Consider the following 26109-nt stretch of genomic DNA (forward strand, 5'->3'; position numbering starts at 1 on the left):
GTACTCTTTCCTGCCATGGCAGGGGGTCGGACTAGGTGATCTGCTCAGGTCCCTTCCAACCCTAGAAACTATGAAATTATAATACAGGATGGTTGCATCTATACATGCGTTTAATTTTGCAGTAGACTAATTAGTTGCAGAAAAAAAGCATCACCATCTACATGTGCACTGGTGTTAGGTTGCACCAAACTAATTAACGCTGCAGTGAGATAGTACTGTTGGGGTAATTTCCTATGTTTAAATGCACATGTAGATGCTCACCATGGGTGTAAATTGAACTCAGGCAGCTGGGAGCCAGACTCCTCCTGCCTGCCAACCTTGTTATACAACTCCACACTTTCAGCATCCTTGTACCCCAGCCAGCCCCTCTGCCACCACCCAGAGCCTGGAGCTAACCCCCCCCATGTCCTCTGCCAGCCTGGCCTGCTCTGCCTCAGCTCTAATTGCTGCTGTCATGGGTGCATATGTGGATGCTGTGCCTAGGAGTGGTTTACTTTGGCTCAAACTGCTGTGGAGTTTATTGCTTCATGTTAATTGCACGTGTAGATGCACCCAGTGGGTACGTTTTCACATCGCCCAATAGCGACACAGCGATGTGCTTTGTTGCTGTATAGCACACTATAGCAATGTAGCAATCACGTGTGTCTACACTCGATTGCCAGCTACATCACGGGAGTTATGCGCTCCCTAGTTCTAGTGTGCTACTATGGTGACATAACCAGTGAATCTAAGCATATGCCACCCGTATGCTGCAGTATGGGTGGTTACTGCACCATATTTTAGTACTTCCACAAAGCAACTACTAAAACACAGCACAGTAACAATGTCGCCATACAGCAACACTAGACATGCCCAGTACATATGAATTCCAAAGGTGCAACTACAGAGTGTAAACATACCCCAGATAACTTTAAGCTGACTATCTGGGATGCTTATTACTCTTTAGATGCAACAGCATGGGAGTTATCTCTTGGTTATCTCTGTGTTCTAACAGTTACACTAGGGGTGGGCAAAATACAGCCTGAGGGCTTAATCCAGCCCACCAAATAATTTTACCCTGCCTGTGGCTATTTCTTTGAAGTAGAACTGTATCTAGTCCATAGCTGCCTCTCATGCTTTCCCATGCCAGTCAGCTGCAGCATCAGCAGGCACTCCCCTCCCCTCCCTGGCTAGCCTTTCCTGTTGTGCCCCCTAGCCACCAGTGGAAGTTTCAAGGCAGGGGGTGCTGAGCTCTTAGCCAGGCTTCTGCTCTGCAAGGCTGTTTGCACACCGCTCTGACCCTGTTCCTGGTGAGTCAAAGCTTAGGCAGGTTCTCCCTGCTGATGGGACAGGGGCTGCAGGAGGAAGAGGGCCAGGAGCCACGGGTTATCTAGACTTTGCCAAGTCAGGGTCTGTTAGGGGCATAGGCACAAGTGCTGCAGTGTGTTCATGCACACTCTTTTGGGCTGCACCAAGTAGGTGCAGCTGGAGCAGCTGGTGAGGCCCCTGCCCAACCCTGAATCCCTGGCACATGGCTGGGTTGAGCAGGTGCCATGCCAGCTGCACTCACGGGTCCTAAAGTGGCATGTGGGAACACACACAGCATGGCACCAGCCCGGCCACATGCTGGGGACTTGGGGCAGAGGAAGAGGTGCAGGGAGAAGTGGGGAACACAACGCACCACCAGCCTGGCCAGGTCCAGACAACCTGCAGCTCCCAGCTCTCTTCTCTCTGTGCCCCTTCCCCCATCCTGAGTCCCTGGCACAGGGCCAGGCCAATACTACACTGTGTTCCTGCATGCTGCTTCAGGCCGCGTGGGTGCAGCTGGCGTGGCTCTTGCCTCACCCGGCTGCATGCCAGGGACTTGCGACAGGGAAGGGTACAGGAAGAAGGGGCCAGGATCCATGGGTCATGTGGGCCTGGCCAAGTCCGTGTTGCAGTTTCCCCCCTTCTCCCTACACCTCCTTCCCATCCTGAGTCCCCAGCATGTGGCCAGTTTGGGCAGGAGCTGGGCCAGCTGTGCCATGTGGCTTGAGTCAGCATGTGGGAATGCAGTGTGGCACTGGTCTGGCTCTGTGCCAGGGACCTGGGGTGGGGTTGTAGGGAGAAGGAAGGAACAAAGGTTACATTTCCCTAACTCTGCTCTCTCTGCCCAGGCATGGAGCAATTATTTGGGCTGGAGGGCCACTTAGAGTGTTTTGGTGAGCTGCCGGGGTTGGGGGGCAGGGGTGTGCTGACCCAGCCTGCAACACCTTGCCCAAACTCCCTAAGTGGCCCTCCAACCCAAATAATTGTCCACCCCTGAGTCACACTGATATCAGTGCCCAAGCCAGTTAGTTTAAATCTAGCTTGGGCTAATATATACGGGCTGTAGCCATACCTACAGAAATACCCACAAAAGCGGTCTTTCTGGATGCAAGAGATAGTCTGTTGTTTTTTTTCATTTTTAATTATCAGAGTATTGGTTTACTAAAAAAAAATAACTGCATACTACTTACACAAGAGAGACTGTGAACATTTTCTTTGTGAGTCTTGATAATGAAACAGAGTAAAAGAGGAAATGAATAAAATTTACTTTTTATTAAACTTTATGGTAAACTGTATGACCATTGATCTGGATTCCTTTCTTTTCTTAATATTTTCTTAATTAAGTTACAGTAATTATTCATGTGGAAATCGCTTATTTACATAGAGTAAGAGGCAGGTGTTGACATGAAATGTGTTCCTGCTTGATTGTTTCCATCACTGAGAAAATGGAGCTGGCTCAAATATAAAGGGCCAGATAAACAAGAATTAGAGGGTGTACTGCATGCACTCATACATGTGGAAAGGAGCCAACAAGAGAGTGATAGCAATACAACAAATCCAAAAAGGACACCTGATTTAAGTGGGAGTTAGTGTTAACTGGTAAATCAATTTGATGAGTAACTGAGATATAAGTTAATAAAACGTGAATATTCTAAAGTTCTCTTAACACTGAATAAGCAATTGCAAATTGTGGGTTCTTTGTGAAGCACAGTGCCTTAATAATACATTCCCACAGTATAGGGGAGAGACTGAACTAAGAAACAACAATGGCTGTGATAAATGAGCACTGAAGGATTCATAGCAGTCTAGTGTAGAAGACACATAATGATTCTGTTTATTAGTGAAGACCATGAGGTCTACACATGTAAGATGTGAAAGCTGGCTTCTGTTTTCACAGAAAAGGCATGCTGTTAACTGCAGTAAAAAAAAATCATGTAATGCATACATGTCACAAAAAAACTGCTGATGCAGGGAAAGAGCTAGATGCCCTATCATCCTGAAAAATTACAAAGAGCATGCTAATGTGATTTATCTAGCAACAAAACTGGCTAGTTTTAGGTTCTTCCCCTCCTGAGTACCACCACTGACTTTTGTATATTTATAAATGTATTTTCAAAAATATGTGTCATTTAAAAGACCCACACAACTGCCAGGGAAAACAGAATACACAAGGAAACATGGAAACTAATTATATACAATATATGTTAATTCTTTTACACCAGTTGAAAAGTCTGTTTTTAATTTTAAATAAAATTGACAGTAATCATGACATTTTGAATTAGAGAAAAAAATTCTATCTTCTTCATTTACTGATAACCAAAGAGTATAGTGTATTGCAGCTGTGCTTAGACTTTAAGCTGTCAACTTTGTAATGAAAGTTTCTATTTTAAGTCATCTTAAGTTTCACCTACTGTAGGATTCCATATTTCTCAAACCCTTGTATGTATACTAGATATGCAGCGTTAACATTGTCTGGTCTCTGTAAACTGCATTAATGGCCTCTTGTATATCAGAGATAACAAAGAACCTACACAACCCAGCAGGGTGACTCTGGTTGAGTTCTTTTACATACCTTAAAGGAAAGGAGCATGGACCATAACCTATATATGTAGAGCAGTGGTTCTCAATCTTTGGTACCTTACGTACCACCTGCCAATTGATGTGGCAAAAGCAAAACCAGAAGTCCCACCGTGGCACTTCTGGTTTTGGAGCCACCAGCCAAGTCCCACTTTTTTCTTGTGGACCACAACCCCGGGCTAAGCAGCCTGTGCGGGGGGCCCCCCCCCTCTGCCCCGGCACACTGATGTCAGGGAGTAAAAGCCCCAGTGCACCAATCGTGGTGGGATGGGTGATGGCTAGAACTTCCAGCCCAAACAGGCAAAGATGCCTCCAATGTGCCAGTCAGGGGGGCGAGCCAAACTCAAAACACGGCACCTGTGTACCCCCTGCCCGTGTCTCATGTACCCCTAGGGGTATGCATACCATGGGTTGAGAAACACTGATGTAGAGCATCCAAGACTAGAGGAAGTAAACAGTAAACTGTTAGAAAGTTTGACCCTCTGTGTCCCCCATGACAGTAATGGTCCCACTAACTCCAGTTACCACAGGTTCCAGCTGAAAAGTCATCTGCTATAATGTTTCAGAACATTATTCCATTCCTAGTCACATTCTTAAAGTGCTATACAAAACAGGATGGCAGGTGTGTTTTCATAGATTTATATACTAAATGAGCATGTTAGTAAAAAAACCAAAAACCAAATTCTATTTCACTTTGTTTCTTTGAATGCCTCTAATGGGGCTACTTCTGAATCTGGGGGAGGTATTCTCCAGTGAGATGTTAATAAATAGCTTTTCCTTGGGGGCAGAAGCATTTTTCCATCTTAAAGAAATTTCTCTGGCCATGTGAAATTCAAATTTGTTAACTTCCCCAACAAACAGCAACTCATTTAAAAACAAATTGCAAATATTAGATGGAGACAGTGAACTTGATAATGCACAACCGCCACATCAGCTGTAGAATAATGCATCTTAATGAAGGCTTCCCATGTGAATAAACCATTATATTTACAAGCTTTCCACAGTTAATGACCCAGAACTGGATAACGAAACTCACATTTTTAGAGAGGTCTTCTGTCAGCAAAAGTATACATATTAATAATTGATGTTGCTGTAAAAATAGGACATAATGTGAAGCTTCCTGAGTTTGTGGGGAAAATAGGACTATATGGTCCATTAACTCAAAATGCTTAGCTAATGTTTGATGGGCTTTGTCTTTAAAATCCTTGTTTAAATTAATAAGGCAAAATGGACATTTGTCTAAAAGAGAATTTTATTCCATCTCATCAGTCACAAGGATACTGATGAGCAAGCTGCTTGCTTCTATTTTTTGCTTCTTTCCAAATAATATTTTAAGTTTCATAGAACAAAAAGGTCTTTTAGTAGGAGGAAGTAGATGCTCCCTGCATTTTTAAGGTAAGACCACATGAAGCAACGTCTCTTCATTTAATACTCTTCACTTAAAAACTCACTTTGGGAGACCACCTTAGGTTGAAAAGACTCACTTTGTGCTTAGTCAGCTTCAAAACTCTTTTTCCAAGCCAGACTGCTTTATTGTTCATTATAAAACACTTAGAGGTGTGCAGGCTGGCTGAACATCCTTAAGGCTATACTTCTGTGTATAGAATGCCCCATGCTGTGGAACTAACTGCTCTTCAATTGTTCCATTAAGAGCACATTTAGGAGGAAAAATAGATTTTGATCAAATAAATAGATATATTTTTCTATGTTATATACCAGGACCAATATTCATATAGTCCCTGAAAGATAGGTCTTACTGTACTTTTATTTACTTCAGGACAAAGTATTTCAGTTTCTTTTTTCTGTCCTGTGGGTCAAAACTGCAGATTTTTATGGGATTTCTAGAGTGTATATATTTCTCTTTTGTGTAATTCAATGTTTTATAATCTACAAGGTTTTATTCTTTAACTAGATTTAGTTTATTAGATATTTGGGGGTTTTTTGGTCTTTTTTATGTGCTTGACAATACACTTCTCTGGTAGGGAGCCATTTTTCTCAGCAAAAAGCGTATTTCTTAATGGTCAGGTTACAGACACCCTTACCCACACAAACAGTTGCACTGAATTAAATATGACTGCACATATGAGTAACTGCTTACCAGAAAGGGTTAAGCGGTTCATCCTCTAGCCCATCAGAGGTCAATTACTCTACTTAATGGAATGTCAAACTTCAGTCCAATGAAAATTCACTTAGTCTGCTTTCAAGCTTCTCATGCTATTACTTAATTGGGATTTTTTTTTGTGATACTCCTTTATGCCTCCAAACTAAATATGAGAATATACTTTAAACATGTCTCTCTTGTTACAAAATACAGGTTTTCCTCACTTTATGCAGGTTCTGTATGTGCAAATTCACTCTTACATGATGACCCTTTTTATACCAAAAACTTGTTATACGTGAGGTAAATTCACTCTTACACGATCGGTGTGGTGGATGCCCTCAGTCAGCTGCTTTGTGTGCTGCATTTTGGGAGTGACACGCACCAAAATATAGTCTCTGGTGTGCATCTGTGCTCCTCGCTTGTTGTTTGCGACACGTGTTTCTGTAGTTGCCATCCCCATTATGATAGTGACCTGTCTGCTGTTGGCGAGTACCAAAATTGTCTTGTAAGAGTGGTAGAAGTGGGTCTGGGGGTCAGTACAGTCGAGGTCTTGGAACATATCCCTATTTGTTACATTGTAAAGTGGGTTACTTTTATGTGAATTCAAGTTATGTATCCAAGTACTGGATTTTGTTGCACTGGATACATATTGGTAGCCTCAAAGCACCACATACATTATATTTCTAAAGTCCAGGTTAGGCACAAAAAAGAATTGCTAAATGAAATGTACTGTATTCATTAAAACTCATCACTATGTGACCCACTGCAGTGGCTCTGCCAATTAAAATACATGTCACATACAAATATCCATACTTATTGTGGTAGGAGGACATAGTAGAAAACAACTGAAAAAGCCTCCATTTACAGTTTTCGTTACTTTTTTCTAACAAAAAGTTTTTATTGAACATTAAAGACTATAAAATGCTTAAAGAAAATTATTTTGGTGTGGAATTGGGAAAAATATATTTTTATTCAGAATGACAGAATTCCATATAGTTCTGGTTATTTTTACTTCAGATATTATTTTTGAGCATACTGCCAAACTTCTTTTACTACATATATTTTTGATTGCAAATGCCACTTGTTTAGATATTAGCATGGCTTCATAAAACAAAGGCACAATATCAGAGGAATAGACAGCCTCTATTACTTCCCAATAACTTATCATTTTGAAAATAAAAGTTTAAAAAAACCTACCAAAACTAGCATAAATTACTTCAGATTTTGAAAATACATACAAATGGTAAAATGCCATATTTACTTGACTACAAGATGACCTCACAATAATTAGATTCTATGTATGGAAATTTAGAAATTTGTTATAATCTTCCAAAATTTGAATTGTCTCCCTTTCACTGCTACAGGAAGGAAAATAAATCTGGGGGGTCAGGTGGCCCCTCACCCTCTGCTCCCCTAACTTCTCCCTGCAGACTTTGCCTCTGCCCTGACTGTCAGACCCTGCTCTACTTGAGCACATTGACGTAATGGGCAAATTTGAAAGCACTGACTTTGAAATAAACATGTCTTTAATAATTTACATATAGGCAAATTACCATGGGTATCCATAGACTTCACTTTTTTTTAAATTGCTGCAAGTTTTAGCACAGGTTTTTTTTGGGGGGGAGGGTGTTGACTTAAGGCCAAATTAGTTCTGAATTCCAAATCGACTGAGTCAAGCTCATTTGTTCATGCTGTGTGGCTCTACCACCAGGAAAGTCTCTTCCATCCCAGATCCATCAGTCTAGAACTTGTCAACAGCATTTCAAGCCATGGTTACCCCATAGCTCAGCGCTGCTCAATGCATATGTGTACTCCAGATACCTTCCACAAAGTATTCATGTGTTAATTAGTAGGGATGTGTGAAGTGGGCAGTATTGGATTTGGATTCGGCCTGATTCAGAGAACAGTGATTCGATTCGCTGATTCAGATCACTGTCCCGATTTGATTCAGCTGAATCTGAAGATTCAATTCTGATTTGGTGAATCAGCAATTCAGCCATAGACACAACTTTATATGTTTTTTCTACGTACCTTGAGGTACCAGGCGTGGCTTGTGAATGCTGAGATGGTGGGGCAGATGGAGTGTCCCATGGGGCAGATGCAGAAGTGGACCAGAAGTACTTGGCGGCGGACCCAGAAGTGGACTGATCAGCCACGGGGGGACCCCGGGTGCCCCCCCAGGCCGAAGAGGCACCAGTCACCAAGCTGGGGGGTAGAGGGATGTCTTGCACGCTCCTCAGCACACCTGGAAATGGAGTGGGTCTGCTGCTGAGTGCATGGGGGGCCTGGGACTCTCCATCTGCCCCACCATTTCAGCATTCACGAGCTGCACCTGGGACCTTGAAGTACGTGGAAAAAACGTATGAAGTTGTGTCTATGGCTGAAACATCAAATCTCTCCAAATTGATTCAGAGGCTTCCAATTTGATTCGGAGAAAGGAATGGGTCTCCTGATTCAATCTGGATTCAGAGATTTGGCCACTGAATCTCCTCCAAATCAAATCAGCGACTGAAGCTTTGTACAGCCCTACAAATTGGCCACCATTCATGACTAGAACTGGGTGTTTTTGTCGTGAGTCCTGGGGTTCCCTAAAAATGTATATGCAGATGAAGCATGGGGCAACTTGGTCCAGCTCCACCTCATGGAGGGGCCAGGACCACAATAATCATATGTGACAGGCTGAGTGAGGGGGCAACAGAGGGATTCTTGGTGAACAGTTTGGGGCGTCATTTGGTGATATCTGCCAGACATTTAAGGCTGGTGAAAAAACAGGAATCACTGGATATGGGGAAGAAGGCACAGCTCAGGTGTGGGAGTGAAGAGGAAGTTGAACTGTATTCAATGTAGTGGCTCATCATGGCTTGAAAATGAGTAAATGCTGAGAAGGACTGAATGCAATGGGCAGTACCATATATCTTATTCAGGTGGGCTATCTTGGACTTATCTTTTTGATGGGTTTCTACCAGCATCTCAGCCTTTTGCTAAAATCAAGCATATTTAATACCAAGAGGAGGGTTTCACGGCTTAGCTCACTCTGGCCCTCCCAGTGCTGGCCTGCTATTGGAGTACCTCCAGGCCTGGTGCCAGCAACACCCTAGGAGAAGCAACTGACTGCTGTTTTGTTTTTTTTTTAGGGCCACGCAGCATCTTGGCCTGTTGGCTGGGATCAAGCATTTTTGGCATCAAGGGGAGGGTGTCAGGGCTGCCTCTGGCCCTCCTGGAGCCAGCTTGGTATTGCAGTACCTCCAAGCCCAGTGCCAATTTACTATGGAAGGAGCACCTGCATATTTTAAGGGCCAAAAAAAAAAAATCCTATCAGTATGTTTGCCCAATATATGCCACGTGTTTTATACTCACTGTCTATGCATCTGATCTGGGGTGGAGGGGGTGGGAAGCACTTTAATTAGAGCAGTTCTGAGAGCTGCTCTAATTAAAGTACCTGCAGCATCACATCTATTCAGTATCCCATGCTTCAAAACAGTGGTGCAGGCATTTTAACTAAAGCTTGTTTAACTAAAGCCCCTGTTGCCATTTTGAAATGCAAGGATGCTAAATACACAACATGGAGGCTGCTGAAGCATACTAATTAGCACACTGCAGCAGACTTGCAGCAGACTCTATTAATCAAGTCTGCACCAACGGGTGCTAATTAGCACGCTTCGAAGCAGATCTCCATCACATGTATAGGTGCCCATCATGCTCGGTGTTGGCTGCATTTAATCAATTTCATACCTGATTTACATTACTAAGCACATGCTGCTTCTGGCAGCAGTTTAATGACAGAAAGTGGATTTAATTAGGTTTCCCTGTATGCAAAGTTTTTATCCCCATGCTGATTGGGGGAAGGTGGGAAACTGAAATATGGTAATACAAAAGGCTCTTTATTCTGGATTCGGGAACATCATGTACATGATAAAAGCATTTGATCCTTATGTTTAATACAAACAAACTTTTGGGTACCTCTCAGCTCTTCTCTTTGCCCTTTTTTAGGAGATTGGAATTATTTCATGTTCTACTTATTTATAGAGTTTGCAGTTTGTTATATCCAATGTAATTATGTATTTAGTTCTAGCCTCCAATGTTTACACAGAAGACTATTCTGGGAAATACTGATCTTTTTTTGACTGGTTGAAAAGTAATGTATTTTAAGAATTTAAAACATAAAAAATGTTTGGCAAATCCAGACTGTTTCCTCCAATATAAGTATAATCATTACTCAAAACAACATGCCTAAATTAGGGTAGGCTTAGAAGAGGTGAATAGGAGAGAAAAGTTATGTATTTAAAACCACCTAATATCTTTTAACTTTAAGACCATAGAGAAGAAGGAATAACTATCCAAAAAACAATATGGAAAAGTTTTATGTTAACACACATTGTACCAGAGACTCCCTTTGGATAGGAGTATAAATCCTGCACAGTGTCAAAACTGCATAACAGTGTACACTAGTTGATATGCCTTTGAGACCAGGCTGGTATTTATGTATCCACACATCCAGCAAATTGTGGGCCCAATCCCATAAATTCTTTAAATATGTAAAGCACTTAACTTTAATGGGACTGACTGCCTCTATGTTTCAAGTTAAACATGTATTAGTTTTGTCAGATTGGGGACAAAGTGCTTACTGCCTTGTGGGACTGATCCCTCAATCCCCTGTAATGTAGAGTGAAATGGACACACCAGCACTAGATGCAAACAATCCCTGCTGCCTATTCTACACTTACAATCTGCACCAACCAGTTATTGTTGCCCAAGGCAATCCAAATTTACAATATCACATTCAGTCTCCAGGGCATACAATACTTCCTATCCTCTTTCTCTGATTTTTCAGACTTTCCCACAGGGTGTACATATGCAGAAGCAGCCAGTTTGCAAATAACCTCTAGTGAAAATCTGTTCTAATATAAGTTTCTTTAAATTAATCTGCATTTTGAGCCTATGAAGTGCAGCTGGAGAACAATTCGACACTTCTGAAAGAATTAATCCAGCCAGGTTTTGAGAATCATCAAAGATGTGCTGACTATCCTCAACTCCCACTGACTTCAGGAGGCCCTTAGTTCCTCAGAGGATTTGGCTATGTTATGAAAGCAGCTCCCCCAGATTTCAGTGAAAACAGGACCTCTGTCAGCAAGGGAATCAAGTAAGGAAATTGAGTAAGGCCAGGTTAATGGTTGATTTGTATCACTGGGGCAACACAAAACCAACTGCAAAACATGGATGAATTTGGCCCCTAATGACCAAAATCTTAACAGCTGTCTGTTTCTGATAGGTAAAAAAATAGACACTGGGTGCATCTACATATGCAATTAGCACATAGGAATAAGCTCCAGCACAGTTCACATTGGAGTTTATTGCTCCTAGGTGCAGTGTTTAAATGTGTGCCAGGGGCCACAGCATGTTGAGATGGGGTGGAGCAGTCCCAGCTGGCAGGGAGACCTGAGGAGGGTGAGGGGTAGAATCAAAAATCGGAAACATGGCACACTTTGGCTGATCTATACCTTTAAAATACTGAGAGTAAGGGAAAAAGTTAGGTTTCCTCTGGATACAGCATGCACTTTCAAGATAATCAAATGTAGTGGACTGAGTAGTGGACTCATCAGAGTTGTAGTTAAAAGAGAGAATATACACTGGAATGTTGGTTGCAGCCTTAACTATAAAGCTGCTAGTACAAAGCTTCATGGCAAAAGTATGAGGAAGAGCAGGAAGCAGGTCAGGATACAGTTATGAAGATATATGTGTTCCTGGTGGGGCTGCTGCCTTTTTGAAATTAAGCACATTTTGTGAATCATGATTTATTTGAGATTTAGAAAAACAAGCGCTGAGGGAATCATGCTGTTCCTGCAATTAAATTCTAATAAATAATAACAACAGCAAGACTTTGCTCTAGAGCCAAGAAAAATCTCTTGAAAATAGGCTACTTTGACTCTGGACAAAATAAACAGAATCCAAACCCAGAAAACATAGAATTTTCCCTGTTTTAAGCAGACAGCAAATATAATGGCCTTTCATGAAGCACTCTGAATTCAAAGGGAGACAGAATGGTTCTTGAATCATCTTTGTTTCTTGTATGTTCACAGTTTTGTTAGATTAATATAACTGAATGCTACAAAATTGTCATTAAGAATTTCAATGTCTATTTTAAAGAATCATCTAAATTATAACACTTTACACATAATTTGAAAGTAGTCACAAGAGAATTTATATTTATTGCAATAGAAGTTGGGACTGCTTTGGAGAGGGTTTAAATTAGTGGATGGCCAGGTCTCTAATTTATCTAAGTCTGAAAGAAATAGAAAAGCAAATTCAACATATTTACACATGAAGTTGTGGGCTCATTTTTTAGAGGCCTGACATGATCATACATCAAAGGGGCTTGACCTCTGGAGCTCACTGCCTATCTATCAAAATAGACTGATGCTTGTTTGCCACTCGTTTCCCTTGGAGGCCACAGAAGGGAATGCGCCATGAAAAATACAGGAAAAATGCAAATCAGGACTATGAAAACCCTGGAAAAAAAGGCAAATTTTTATTTGGTAGATCTGTTTCCCCCATATTCTTTGATTAGATATTTGATAAAGAATAAAGGCTCTAAGTCCAGAGTTGCATTTATCAATTTCTAAAAGAAGGTCAGGATTCAAATAGACTCGATGCTATGTTAGATTTTTATCCATTCATGGGGATGAGAGGGATTATGCTTCCTGAAGTATATAGTACCTGGCTGTCTTCATATCCATTATTTGTCTCACTCTTGATACTAGACGCATGAAAAAAAATGCAGCTATATACCAAATCATAACTCTTTATCTCCTACAGTGTTCTACAGTGGTCTCAAAGTCTTTTAGGTAAACATTATGGAATTTGACAAAAAATGATCTCTTAAATTCCCCAAATCATATTTTCCAAAACTTTTATGTTCAATAAATCCCAGCATTCTAGAAGTTTGAGTCTGCTCCTGTTGAAGTTTCTGGGAGTTTGCTCACAGACTTCAGTGACAAAAGCAGAGAGAATCAAAACATGCACTGACTCCTCATCTGACCACAAGGGACCACAACATTCATAGAAGCTACAGGAGAAATGAAAGGAAAGATTCTATAACAAGATTTTATTTAAGATGGGAAGACTTTATTTAATGGGAAGATTTTCCCATTCAACTTGATATAACATTAGGTCATTTTAATTTATTTCTGTGGAAAGAATCAGAAGATTCTTAAGTAATGCTCCTTTTCTGTAAATATATTGTTAGGGCTAGAACTTGTTTTCATAAGTGTGATCTTGCTAAGAATAATTTCACTGTTTAGTAAGAAAACTGTACAAACTATGTTTGGAGCAAGTAGAGAGTTTAGTTATAAATGTTAATTCTGATTTTCTTTAATTATATTTTAATAGCTGTAGAATATAAAACATCATGCCCAGCAGACTAAAGCTAACAAAACAGAGTGAATATTATTGTTGTCAGTGAATATTATTGTACGGCAATATTGTAAAAGGGCTTTGTTTGAAATTTAGTTCTAACTGGGTGCATCTACGTATGAAATTAGTGTGCCTGAATAAACTCCCCACACTGTAGCACCCTTGTGCCCCAGCCAGCCTTGTTACAGTCTACACATGCATTTGAGTGCAAGTAAATATTTCACCATTAGATAGTAGTTGTACCAGGCAGATGATTCTATGGTGGAGTTAATTGGTTTACTGTGCCCTAATAGGGGTGCACATCTAGATTGTGACTCTTTACTGTACAGCTGATTAGTTAACTCCACAGTAAAATGCACATGTAGATGCACCCGCAGTGTGTTGTAGCAGTAGCTAAAAGAAGCTTGTGGTTTTGGTACCTGTGCAGTATCACGTGAAATAAAAACCAAAGAGTAATGATGGAGCACAGATAATGGATTTGAAGGAAGAGAATGTCAGTTGTAAAGCAAAAGTCTATTCACATTTCCAGCTGACCGCTGGTAGAAGTTCCATATCCTAGGAACAAGGAAGCCAGGGGAAAGCAACACTTCTCAACCCATGCAAGTAAGACATGATGTTGGAATAGGAAGTTGATTTTCCAGGGCCCTTCTTTCCCCCTACAGGTCACATGGATTTACATCTCTGTCTTTTGCCTCTTCATGCCATGTAATCTGAGATGATGTTTTAGTTATTTCTACCAATATGGACCAGAGGATATGTTTTGGCACCTTCTTCTATTCCTTCCCCAACCATACACCTGCAATGAGAATGGGTCTGTACAGGGGCATGATGCAAAGATCTGACAGCTTCAACTCTGCTTCAGAATTATGGCAGCCTGAGTACTCAGACATTTTATGCTGAAGACTGATCTAGCATCATTTCTTTCCTTTGCCATGTCTGCCTTAAATTCACCTAAGCCTGGGGCAAATGTTATTCTGGCTGAATCCACACTAGTGTAGACACGGGATCTATGTATAACACAGAAGTTTTCATTACAAGATTAATGGTGTGGTAAAGGAACAATCCATCATTTTAGTTCTTTAATCACAGAGACCCTTTTCAAATAGGTGGACTTCTTTATGAATTAATTTCTTGTTTTCTCCTGTTTAATGATAAAATTCTAAAAGGCAAAATCTTAAAAATATTTTATATACTTTAGGCAGCACAACTTACCATTCCCAGAAATATCATTTCCTCATCTCTAATTTTCTCAGTTCTCTTCTTCTGGATATAACCACGCCAAACCTGAATTGTAAACACAACTCTAATGAGATAAATGGACCTTGTTACAGTTTCCTTACTGCAGCAGGCACAGGAAAAAACAAATAGAGGAAGGAAAAACAGAATATACAATTGAAGCAATTACTCTTTAACAGGTTGCCATCTGCTGTATTTTTTAAAGACGCAAGGATTTCTTAGGGTGCTATAGCTTATCAGGATAGAACTAAACAATTAAACAAATTCTGTAAGTCTGGTATTCTGTTCTCACCCTCAATACCTTACAAAGATTTTATCATAAAGCAGTCATAGTTGAAAACATATTTAGATCTGAGGTCCAATGCTCTCACTGAATTAGTGATTGGGCAAATATATATGCAGTCTAGACAAAAATACTGTAAGATGGATACATCACTGTATGGATCTTTAATCGTCAATGGTTCAATGTCTAAAGGCTCTCAGGGGTCTGTCCTGGGTTCAATATCTTCATTAATGATTTGGAGGATAGGACTGAGCAGATGACACTAAACTCGGTGGAGTTGATATTCTGAAGTGTAGGATTGGTATTCAGGACCTTGCTTAACTGGAAATTGATAAACTGGATTAGGATCTTGATAAACTGGAAAAATGGTCTAAATTAATTGACTTAGAACAGAACAATCACATATATACATACAGACTGGGCACATCTACCTGAGACAACTAAATGCACAGTAGACTAATTCTGTGCATTAGTGCATGATGGCAAAAGTTGTGCTAATGCGCAGTAGAATTAGTCTACTGTGCATTAGCATCACTAAAAGACCATGCACTGGCACTACTGTGCAGTAGTACCAGTTATTACAGGTGCTAAACTTAATGTGCAGTAACAACAGTGCATTAATTTGTGTGTAGACATGCCCCCTGGGGAATAACTGGTTAGACTGCAGTACTGCAGAAAAGGACCTGGGGGTTATAATGAACTAGAAGCTGACCAGTATGCTCTTGTTCAAAATCAGGCCAAGAGCATACTGCACTGCATTAAGAGGGAAGTCACTTGCAATCAAGGGAGGTGATTCTTCTGTTCTATTCAGCACTACTCATGTAGTGTACTGTGTATCTGGAACCCAGTTTTGGGCACTTCCTTTCCTGTAGGATGAAGACAAATGAGAAAGAGTCTAGCAGAAAGCAAAGCAATGACTAGAGGTCTAGGAGACATGATTTAAAAGAAAAAGGTTAGAAGAACTGGGATTATTTATTCTGAAGAAGAGGAGATGGGGATGGAGTGGGGGGTTGATAGTCTTGCAATACCTGAAGGGTGATTATAAATAGGATTGAGATAGGACTAGAAGCAATGGTCTTAAATTTCTGCTAGGGAAATTGTGGTTTGATATTAGGAAAATTGTTCTAGCTACAAAGGTGTTGAAGCATCAGAACAGATTTCCTAAAGAGGTTATGGAATCTATCCTTGAAAGCTTATAAGAGCAGATTAGACAAACACTTGTCTGGAAAGGCTTTGATGGGGATCCTGGGAATGGGGTTGGACTAGAGGACTTCTTGAGGCCCTTTCCAACCCTATTTTTCTATGACTTTATATTTGAGTGCCTGCATAAAGCTACTCATACGTAAGGGTATGAAGATTAGCAGTGGCCTCTACTTATTGGCTATATTTTCTCAGTGGTTTTTTTCCCCTTCCTACTGCTTCTTTAGAAAAGGGCTCTTTGTCCACAGAAAACAGTATCTTTTACTCAAAAATACACAACTCACCTGAGATGCACTGGGATCTGAAGGTGGAGGTCAGAGAGGAAAATGTGTGGGCCACAAAAATCAAATGTAAAAGACTGATTAGGTTCTCTAATCGATCTCCTCACTAAAACAGGATTGTTTTATTCAATTAGATTTTAGTGCATAGTCCAGTGTCAATTGAGATGTCCTCAGTGGGCATGTCCAGATGAGCATGCACATGTGGTTTGCAATGCCTCAAAGCAGTTTGAGGTGCCACAAACCACATGTAGTGCACATGAGCCATTTTGCCATGCTGCTAATTTGTAGTTAGGTGCCAAAATTTGGCACCAGGAGATCCTGGTGTAAAAAGAAACTGCTGCTGAAAAAAGCAGTCCAGTGTATGCAGCAGTAGCATGTGCCACCAGACATGGAGCCTGAGTCATGCTTTGGCTGCTGGCCAGACTCTGAGCAGCCAGACTAGCACTGCTGCTTCCCTGGGAGGCCCTGAGGACCCCAGGTAAGGCTGCTGGGGCTAGCACAGGTGCTGCCCCAGCCTCCCCTATACCACCTGGGTCAACTTGCTGTGCACCAGAGTGTGTGTGCAAGGGTGTGCCCTGGGACAAAACAGCCATGGCACAAATATGTACTGGACTCGGGCGACAATTCAGAATTCTATGCACTATGAGCTTTACTTTTGTTCACAAGAATAAAAATAAGCACATTATATCCATTCTGCCAACATTATTGTTCTTACAGATACACATTTCACCTTTTGTATACACACTGCAGAAGCATCCAGATTTGGACTTTTCCCACCGTGGAGTCTAGCTTGTCTTTCTCTCTTTTCTTCCAGGTAGATTTGTTTCATGAATTCAGCCCTTAGGCGACCTTGCCGAGCCCGCTCAGAGATCTGGATTATTCTAATGGCTTCTTTGAAAGTCATGACCTTCATATGTTTCTTCTATAACACAACCAATAATAAATAGATAAATTTACATGTTATTAGGATGCGCAGTTCCTAAGAATTCTTTTCTAAAATCATTTTGAAAACTTAGATGTTACATTTATTCACTGTGTGCTCCAGTGAACTGAACAGATAAGGTTATTTTAGTGGAAGCCCTTCGAGATAAAAGTAGCCCCATTGCAAACAAGGTAAAAGTCATATGTCAGTACCATCTCATGTTAGCAAAAGATCCCTGGATGTGTCACTGGGGCATACAATTCAATTTCTGGAAAGGCAGAAAATTTTCCTCTCTTGTTTTTGACACATGCTGCTGGATATAGTACCACATTTGATACATCTGTAAATAGTTGTTATGCTAAGCAGGCTGTGCTAAACTTTTACATCTGGCTGTCATAGAAGGACAAATACAAGAATATACAAATGACATGCTTAGCAGTCCCTTCCTGAACTATTTAATTTTTAGCATATGCTTTGTAAGTTAGATTCTTTGTAATAGTTTTCTGTCATATTAGAAGTCTTGTAGATGACAAGAAGTCTTGTAGATGGAAATATGAATACATATGCAAGAAGCAAGGGTTTTTTGGTGTTATCTTTTACTGGACCAACTATATAGTTAGGAGAGATGTTAGGCAATCTTTTGGGTACAAGGTTTCCTTCTTCAGGTCTGAAGAAGTACAGGACATGTAAACTGCTCATTTGGGGCTCCCCATCTGGTAGATTCAACTTTAATTGGTCATTCTTTTGTCACGGAGACGTACATGCCCAGTCATGCATTTCAGGTTATCAGGGAGGGAAATCTTATATGGAATACTGCACATATATAATACTGTATTTTCAAAGGTGCTTAATGTTATCAGATTTTAAAAAATGATTTTCACAGGCACTCAAATGCATATCTCCTGTCTAAAGCCTACCTCCATGCTAAATTTCAATTTTCTTACTCCTACCAACTACAGCTGTGAAGAAAATGCTACATTTTTTGGCATAAGGCACTGAAAGCAAGGGGTAATACCTATGCAACCTAAACTAAGAATGATCTGTTCCTATTACATTTCAGCAAAATACCTAATTGCATGCCTGATTTTAATCACACAAGTAATTCCACTGTAGTAAAGTCAGTCATACACATGGGTAATGTACTGAACTGAGCCCGTAGTGCTATCCCTCCTGTTACTTGCACAGAATAAAATGGAGTCAGATTATTTTAAAGTTACCATTTTAATCCTACTCAGACTGACAATATGATTTCTTGAAATTGGCAGAAATAAATTCATGGTATGTTTTTTCCATTGTGGTTCATCTGTCAATAATTAAATATACAGTATACTACCTAAAATTATTTTCACTTCAATTTCTTTCAGGTTGGTTATAGAGAAAGTGAAGTTCATTCATTCTTACAGGTACAAAAATGTTTAGTTTCAAATGACTAGATAATTACCGAATGTTTGAGTACTAACCGGTTCAATGTCTTGCATGTCAGCATTAACTAAAATCTGAGCAAGGATTTTCTCCCTCTCCTTCAGGACCTTGAGCTTCTCCTTAATAAAGTACCTTGGGATAGGGATTTCTATATGCTCCTAGGAAAGAGAAATATTCATGGGATACTTTTACAGCCACGTCTACAACCAAGTAATACCTTTTGGTTTCAGACTGATTAATCTGACCTCAGAATCCTTGAATTTAGGGAAGCTGTGTGACTTGACCTGTGTAACAGCTGCTGTACCATTACTTTGCAATTACTTAGAGTTTAAATCAACAGGAACAACAAAAAATCAATTCATTTTCTGAACCATGAAAATCCAGAAGTTGTTTTTGTTTTCATTCATTTTCCCCAGCCGTCATTTTAAATTGTGCAATTATTTTTGAGCAACTATTTTGAACATTTGGGGGGACAGGGAGTCTGCTAGTCATTTAAAAATGTAGAGAGAGTGACTTCCATTGAATTTAATAAACATGTTAGGACAATCCTCCACTTCAGCATCTTGGAAAACAAATCAGTTGGTTTTTTTAAATGTTCACAAGGAATTAAATACAGGTAATTCTATTAATCTTTTCTCTTCACTGTGATACCTTATGACCTCTCAAAGTTGAAAATGATTGAATATTCCTGTCTTTATTCATCTACATACTAAAAAGTCTAACTGGCTCACATTTCCACTGATTATATTCCTGCAGCATTATACACTGATTCTGGAAGATGAAAGAAGCCATTCTCCTTGGCTACGATCTGCACCACCCATGAAAACATGGCAAGAAATGTGTGTACAGGCATTCAAGTGCCCTTTTGTCTGGAGTGCTTCAAAGCATTGCAAGAGCCCACACAATTGATGCTCCTCATCCATGAGTCTGGTGTGAAGAGATCCTAGCATGCTTTGCAGGGGCCCTTGTCTCTGGAGGTTCCCGAGGACAACCCAGTCCAGAAAAAAAAACTGATTAGCTGGCTGCCCATGGAACCATACCCACCAAAGACTCCTTGCTCAGTCTTCGGTACTGGGCTGCCAAAGCCACAGAGCAGAGACTGGCAGCAGGGAAGGGCTCTAATACTGGCTCTACTTCAGGAGGTGGGCTTCATGGATTCCTTTTGGTCTCCACCATGGTCTTTATGAATTACAGCAGCCAATCTCAACACTAAGCACACACAGGTTATGTTACAGTCCTGCAAGGCTCCAGTGTTGCCTCTGTTTCAGAAGAAGTGCCGAGGAGCCTCCCTTTCACTCTGGCCATCACATCTGCCATTTGTAAAAAGAAGGACTTGGACATAAACTCAATCCCCCACGGATGCTTGCTTGGTTTCTGTAGTGTCTTGTTGGTTTCTGTACTGTACCATCTACCATATTTGCCTTACAGAAAGTTTTCCTGGTTCAAGACCTGTAAAAGAAACCCCCCTGCTCGCTGCCTTCCCTGCAGCCTGGCTTGTAAATAATGCCAGAGATGATGATTCAGCAGAAATCAGTGTTTTTGGCATGGCAGAAGGGTCTCAGTGGCAGATTCCTGCTCCACTTGTTCGGCATGAAGGACTTTCATGAAGAGAGACAAGGTGAACAATGCACAGCAGGGGAAAAACATGGCTATTTGTGGGCCAGGCTTCACTTCCTTAGGGTAGCAGAGTCTGATGTGAATCACAAAGTCTCTGGAGCCATGGCAGGGACACAGAGCACAGCCTCCTGGGGTGCCAGAGGACCAAGGTACATCCAGTGATGCTCCACATAACCAGACAGGTGTTACATGTGGTGCTGGAAATCCCTGTGCTGCTGAGAAGTTGCTGTTGTAAAGAGGTTCTTTGTGGAACCACCCTGCTTTTTCCACAAAAAAATCCCACTTGAACAGCTTTGCTTTTTACTTAACTAAAAGGGTGTATTTTTTGCTAGACATGTAACACCTATCCATGGCCTTAGTCAGATGCAGAGGAAATGAAGCCCAAAAGATCTTTGAATAAATGGAAACAAAGGCACTACAGAATGGCTTAAACCATGTTAGGGACATGCTTAGGATAGATACAGCTCTTTAAGGGTACACGGTTAGCAGCAGTCTTTCATGGCAAGCATAATGCTAAAAAAAAGTTAAATGTGTCTTTCTTGAACTCCTACTAGACCTGGATGAAAATGGTTCCACTACCAAAGATTTTACTGAAGGAATAGCTAAAGTATTTAAAGCAATCAGATTGTTGCTTTTGTTTCTATAGAAGCTTCATTGTCACTTTAAGGAGAGGTAACCATAGGGAACACAAGCAGGAAAGCACTGAATCTGACAAAAAGAATACCACTGCCTAGCTCAAAATAACAGGGAAATACTCTGGGGTGGATCCAGAGGTGGTATAGTAGCCTTTCAGTTAATGATGACACAGGAACAGCAGCCAGGGATTTCTTAAGTCCCCAAATCAGCTAAGTACTCCCCCCATCCTTTTGCCACCGCTTCTGCTGTCTCTGGCTGAGACTGTCTCTTAGCCCAGCTGGAGTAGGCTCTGGAGCTCCCCCAAGCCTCCAGGTCAGCTGGGGACAATTGCAGCAGGGGGCAGGGGACATGAGAAATTGCAGGGAAGAAGAACACGGAGGGTAAGGAAGTGGGAGGGAAGATTATTATCTGATTTAAGAGACTTTAAAAAAAGACCTCAGCTGCTGCTGCTGCTCTTGCAGTGGGTTCTGCCCACCCTGGGGTGGGGTGGGGGGAGCTGGGAGTGGGAGGCTGCTCTACACCTGCAGCACTGATGCAGTTCCTGCATCCCATTTTACAAAATCCTGGACGTGCTTCTGGATATACTGTACGATTCTGTACCTCATGAACTCTAGCAAAAAAAATATATGAAAGGCTCAGTCACCACTGAAAGCTGTTTCTGTAAAATAACAGCCTGTTGAATGTTAACAGTAATCACATTGATTGCATTTCTGGGAACTTGTGCTTTCCCACTGCAGCAGTGGGGATCTACATAAGGGAAGGCTATAAGCTGGGCTTAAGTCATGGCACAAAGTTTATCTGTTACATCATTGCCTATACAGAGGCTGGGATGTTTTCTGACTGTTACTGCTCTCTGCTCCTTCCAACATCTTAATTTTTGACTGGCATTCGACCTGCTGTTTCAAGCTGTCCTCTTGGTTATCTACAGATGTTCTTACATGAGTGTCTCATTTATGCTTTTTTTCCACAGAAGGGAAACGTATGCTCTACTGTTTTCAAGTCCATAAGCAGACTTCTGTACTGAGGGCCCTAGAATTGGTGAGATAAGCCTCTCCATACAACAGGTTCAGAAGACAATTTCTGCTTCAGCAAAATTTTTGGTTGTTAAAACATGAAATGAGATGTACACGCTATGTTTATGCTGTTATTCAAAAGCTACCACTGAGAATGTTCACATATTTCAAGGTTGTAAGACACCTTCTAGTAAATTATAAAACACTCTGGAAAATTTCTGCACAGTTTAAGGAGGAATTAAGAGCATTAAGAAGCAAAGAGTAAATCCTTCTTTTCATTCTGAATCACTATGTAGCACACAACATTATGAAACATCAGAGAAGTTGTTAATATAAATGCATTTAAAAGTACCCATTACAAGTTCCAGAGACAGGCAGAGCACATGTTTGAAGTTAAATTATAAAAGGTGATGCAAAGGATGGGAGAAATATAATGCCTGAATTCTGAGTGGCAAAGAAATAATAACACCAGCTTCTTTTTGGCATTATACATACAACAGAAGATGCCCACAATTTTGAAACTCTGTACTGCCCACTATTGCTATTGGTATATTGAGTTTCAGGCCCTTCACCACTAGTGAAAATAAGGGCCACTGCATGAAGTTACCTCTGAACAGGTCACTTAAGGAACTGGAGTCATTTTATGAGCAATTAGCACAACTTTCTATGGAAACCAGTGTTGCTACAGATGATATAATAGAAGTTATGTTGCATTCACTGATAAGAACAGATTTAAAAAAAATATCTTGGGAGTCTCAGTGGTACCTTTTACTTGTCAGTTATACCTTAGTGATAACATCTGGAACAGAGTCAAGAATTTATCCTGATTTTTTTTTTTTTTTTTTTTTTTAACACTGGATGTTAAATATTTTATATTTCAGATTTTCAAACTCTTTCCCCTTAGTGGACTTAGAAGTCATGAAAATACATTAATCTTTTTAAATATGGTAATTTTAATCATGTAGTTTGAATTATCAACTGCAGTGATGTCATCACATTCTTTAATATTCTGCCTGATGGCTAAAATAGTTGTCATATAATTAAAGTAGCACAAAAAAGATTAGATTGAAATATACACATTACATGATTTGCAAGACAAAATGAATACATAGTTTAAAGCTGCAGTGTTTTTAAACCTAAAAATGAATGTTATAATAAGTTAAAAAGATACCTCTAGGCAATTTATTTTACATTAAAGCTAAGATCTAGAAATCAGTACTCATTTGAGCTACAAATCTATTTTTCTTTTAGAAAAGCTACTCTCAACAGTACCCAACTTTGACAATAGGTGGAGCTGTCTGAGAGAAAAGGAATTATCAAATGAATGGCCTTTATTTCTAATCAGTTTTTATTACCTGAACTTGCAAAGTTCTGTGTTACAACCATATTCATCTGGGTTGAAGTTTAGTCAGGTTGTTTTTCAGAGCTTTTTTTAAAGTTTTTATATGGATTATTCCAACAAGGCAGAAGGCAAATCTTTTCCCTAGAAAATAAATGGGCTCCTAGCCTAGCCCCTACTTGCTTTGCATTTAAAGATATGGCCCAGATTTCATATATGGCAATTTGGAAAATTAACTACTGGATCACAACCAATTTTATTTTTCCCTTTTGAGGGTGCATTCAGATAAGCACAGCCATGCAGTGTGTGGTGCTGCAAACATGTTTGGAGTGCCACGTATCTCACAGTCAGGTGTTCTCCACACTGCAAGGATGTTCTCCACATGTGTGTGCTGCTCTGTTTTTTTCCCCAGGTTCTTTTTTTGACCTAGGATATCCAGGGGTCAAAAAAACCCCTGGAAAAAAAACCCGGAGCAGCACATGCATGGGCAGCGTGCACTGCTGAAAAGTGAAGCCGGGTCACCCAGAGCCATGCTGCGGCTGCCAACCAGGCTCCACCCAGCAGGATCACCACTGCTGCAGCCTTGGGAGGCCCTCAAGATCCCAGATGCTGCTCCCATCCTCCCTTACCACTGCCAGGGTAACTTGCTGTGTGCCAAAGTGCGAATGGCACAGGTGTTCCCTAGGGACAAATAGGTGTGGTGCAAGGTGTGCTGCTGATACTTGTCCCCAGGGAACCAAATGTCTGTGCTCATCTGGATATGGCATGAAAGAGGCAAGTGCTCAAACTAATTCACCTTAGGCAAGAAGCAAACCAAAGTGAGATTTCAAACTGGCTGTCATTCAATCATAAGTGGCTCAGCTTCTCCAGTTTGATCCTACAGTAAATTATGAATGAATTTGTGATGCTATTACTCTCACTGAAGCTTACTGTGGTATTCTGATTTCAAATTAGCTCAGAATGAACAAGTTAAATAAGGAAGGGGAGCACCATCCTCAGTGTTATTACAGATGCATAGAAACAGAGGATATTGATTAAGCAGCCTGACTTTTAGAAGCCTGCTGCAGTGCAAAAAGTCTCTGCTAGAACACATACATTCTGCATATTTTTGAAGTACCATAAGTACCTATCATGCAATAAACTAGTTGCCATATAACAAGCCATGTCCTCTACTAAGCTACGCTGGTGTAGCTTGATTCAAGTAGATGGTGCTGTGCTACTTATACTAACACTCAGTTTAGCTTTTATATTTTACTAGTACTACCTTTCAGATATACACTAGCCTAGATCCTTAGATGAGATGATATCAGTGCATCTCATGTAGTTGACTTCAGCAGAACTACATGGATTTACATTACAATATAGGACTCTATACTTCTAACCTATTTATGATAAAAATATACATACAGGGCAGAGTTTCTGATCCTGCAGGATATCATCAAAGTAATGGAATTCTGAGTTCTCCAACTCGACCATTTCATTTTTCAGCTCCAGGATACGGCCCATTACTCCTTCCAAGACTTGCCGAATCACTAACCGTTTTTGTGGATGAACAATCTGGTCATAGGCAGTTTCCAAGTTACGGAAGATTTGCACATACTTGACGTAGAAAGTGGCTAACATTTGGAACACTACTGGGCGATCTTTCAGTGGTTTTGGGGACTTATCTTCTATCTCTGTCTGGAGCAGATCGTTGAGGCCTTCCTGGGCTTCTGCCCACATCTTATTGTAAGTGCTAATAGAAAAGAGAAGAGAATATTTTAGCTTCAGATATAGTTAATAATTACCACATAAGACATAGGGGTTGAATGTGTCCAGGACTCCAGAAGCTTAGATATCAAATAAACGCAAGTCCTGATATTTCCAGAAAGATTTTTCAATGTATTTTATTTCCAGAAAGATTTTTAAACATGTATTTCAAATGTATTTTGAAGGATACTGGCAAAGAGGTACTTAATAAACAACAGCTTTTTCATTTTTTTACTCTACTTGTAAAGCAGTTTAGAAATATAATGCTTAATTAATGTAAAACTGAAGGTTTTCAGTGGCACTGCTTGTATTTCCAAGCAGTTCCTCTGGTCGTGGCAGTATCAGCACGCTTCTCTCTCAGACCACCCTTTCTAGAATGGCTGCTTCAGAACTAAATGTGCCTTTGTGGTGTCTACGTCAGAAAGCCACTGTTGATGCTGTTTGTAAGATGAAGTTGTGACAAATGGAATATTCCTCTTCAAAAAGTCCACTTTAAGTCGTGTAAGAAATCTTGAACTGTAAAAGGAACTGCCTTGTCACAAAGGTTTGTATCTCTGTCTCCCACATGCTGATATACAGGTTTCCCTCACTTTATGTGGATTCTGTACGTGTGAATTATACGATGACCCTTTTTATACCAAAAATTTGTTGTATGCGAGGTAAATTCACTCTTATGCAGTCGGTTTGGTGGAAGCCTGCAGACAGCTGCTTTGTGTGCTGCGTTGTGGGAGTGACGCGCACCAAAATATAGTCTCCTGTGTGGATCTGTGCTTCTTGCTTATTGTCTGCGACATGTTTCTGTATTTTCCACCCCCATTACGATCATCCCCTGTCCTTGTGTGTACTGTCTGCTGTTGGCAAGTACCAAAACTGTCCTCTAAAAGTGGTAGAAATGGGTCTGGGGGTCAGTACAGTTGAGGTCTTGGAACGTATCCCTATTTGTTACGTTGTAAAGTGGGTTACCTTTACGAGAATTTGATTTATGCGCTGTTTTCCAGGAATGCACGTTACAGCATAAAGCGAGGGAAACCTGTAT

General features: G+C 40.6%; 1 protein-coding gene across 2 annotated transcripts in view; it reads right to left on the reverse strand.

The window, feature by feature from the left end:
* The window catches only part of IQCA1 (IQ motif containing with AAA domain 1), a 186996-nt gene that overhangs the window by 139503 nt on the left and 21384 nt on the right, over nt 1–26109 (reverse strand). For both annotated transcript variants that reach the window (XM_019553998.1, XM_019553999.1), the window contains exons 2-5: nt 24732–25059; nt 18758–18877; nt 17106–17297; nt 14588–14659 (exon numbers count right to left, since the gene is read on the reverse strand). In XM_019553998.1, the coding sequence (XP_019409543.1) occupies nt 14588–14659; nt 17106–17297; nt 18758–18877; nt 24732–25059 (712 nt within the window). The remainder of the gene's footprint in view (nt 1–14587; nt 14660–17105; nt 17298–18757; nt 18878–24731; nt 25060–26109) is intronic.

Source organism: Crocodylus porosus, unplaced genomic scaffold (genome assembly GCF_001723895.1).
Source record: "Crocodylus porosus isolate Cpor-Errol unplaced genomic scaffold, CroPor_comp1, whole genome shotgun sequence".
Classification (NCBI taxonomy): domain Eukaryota; kingdom Metazoa; phylum Chordata; order Crocodylia; family Crocodylidae; genus Crocodylus; species Crocodylus porosus.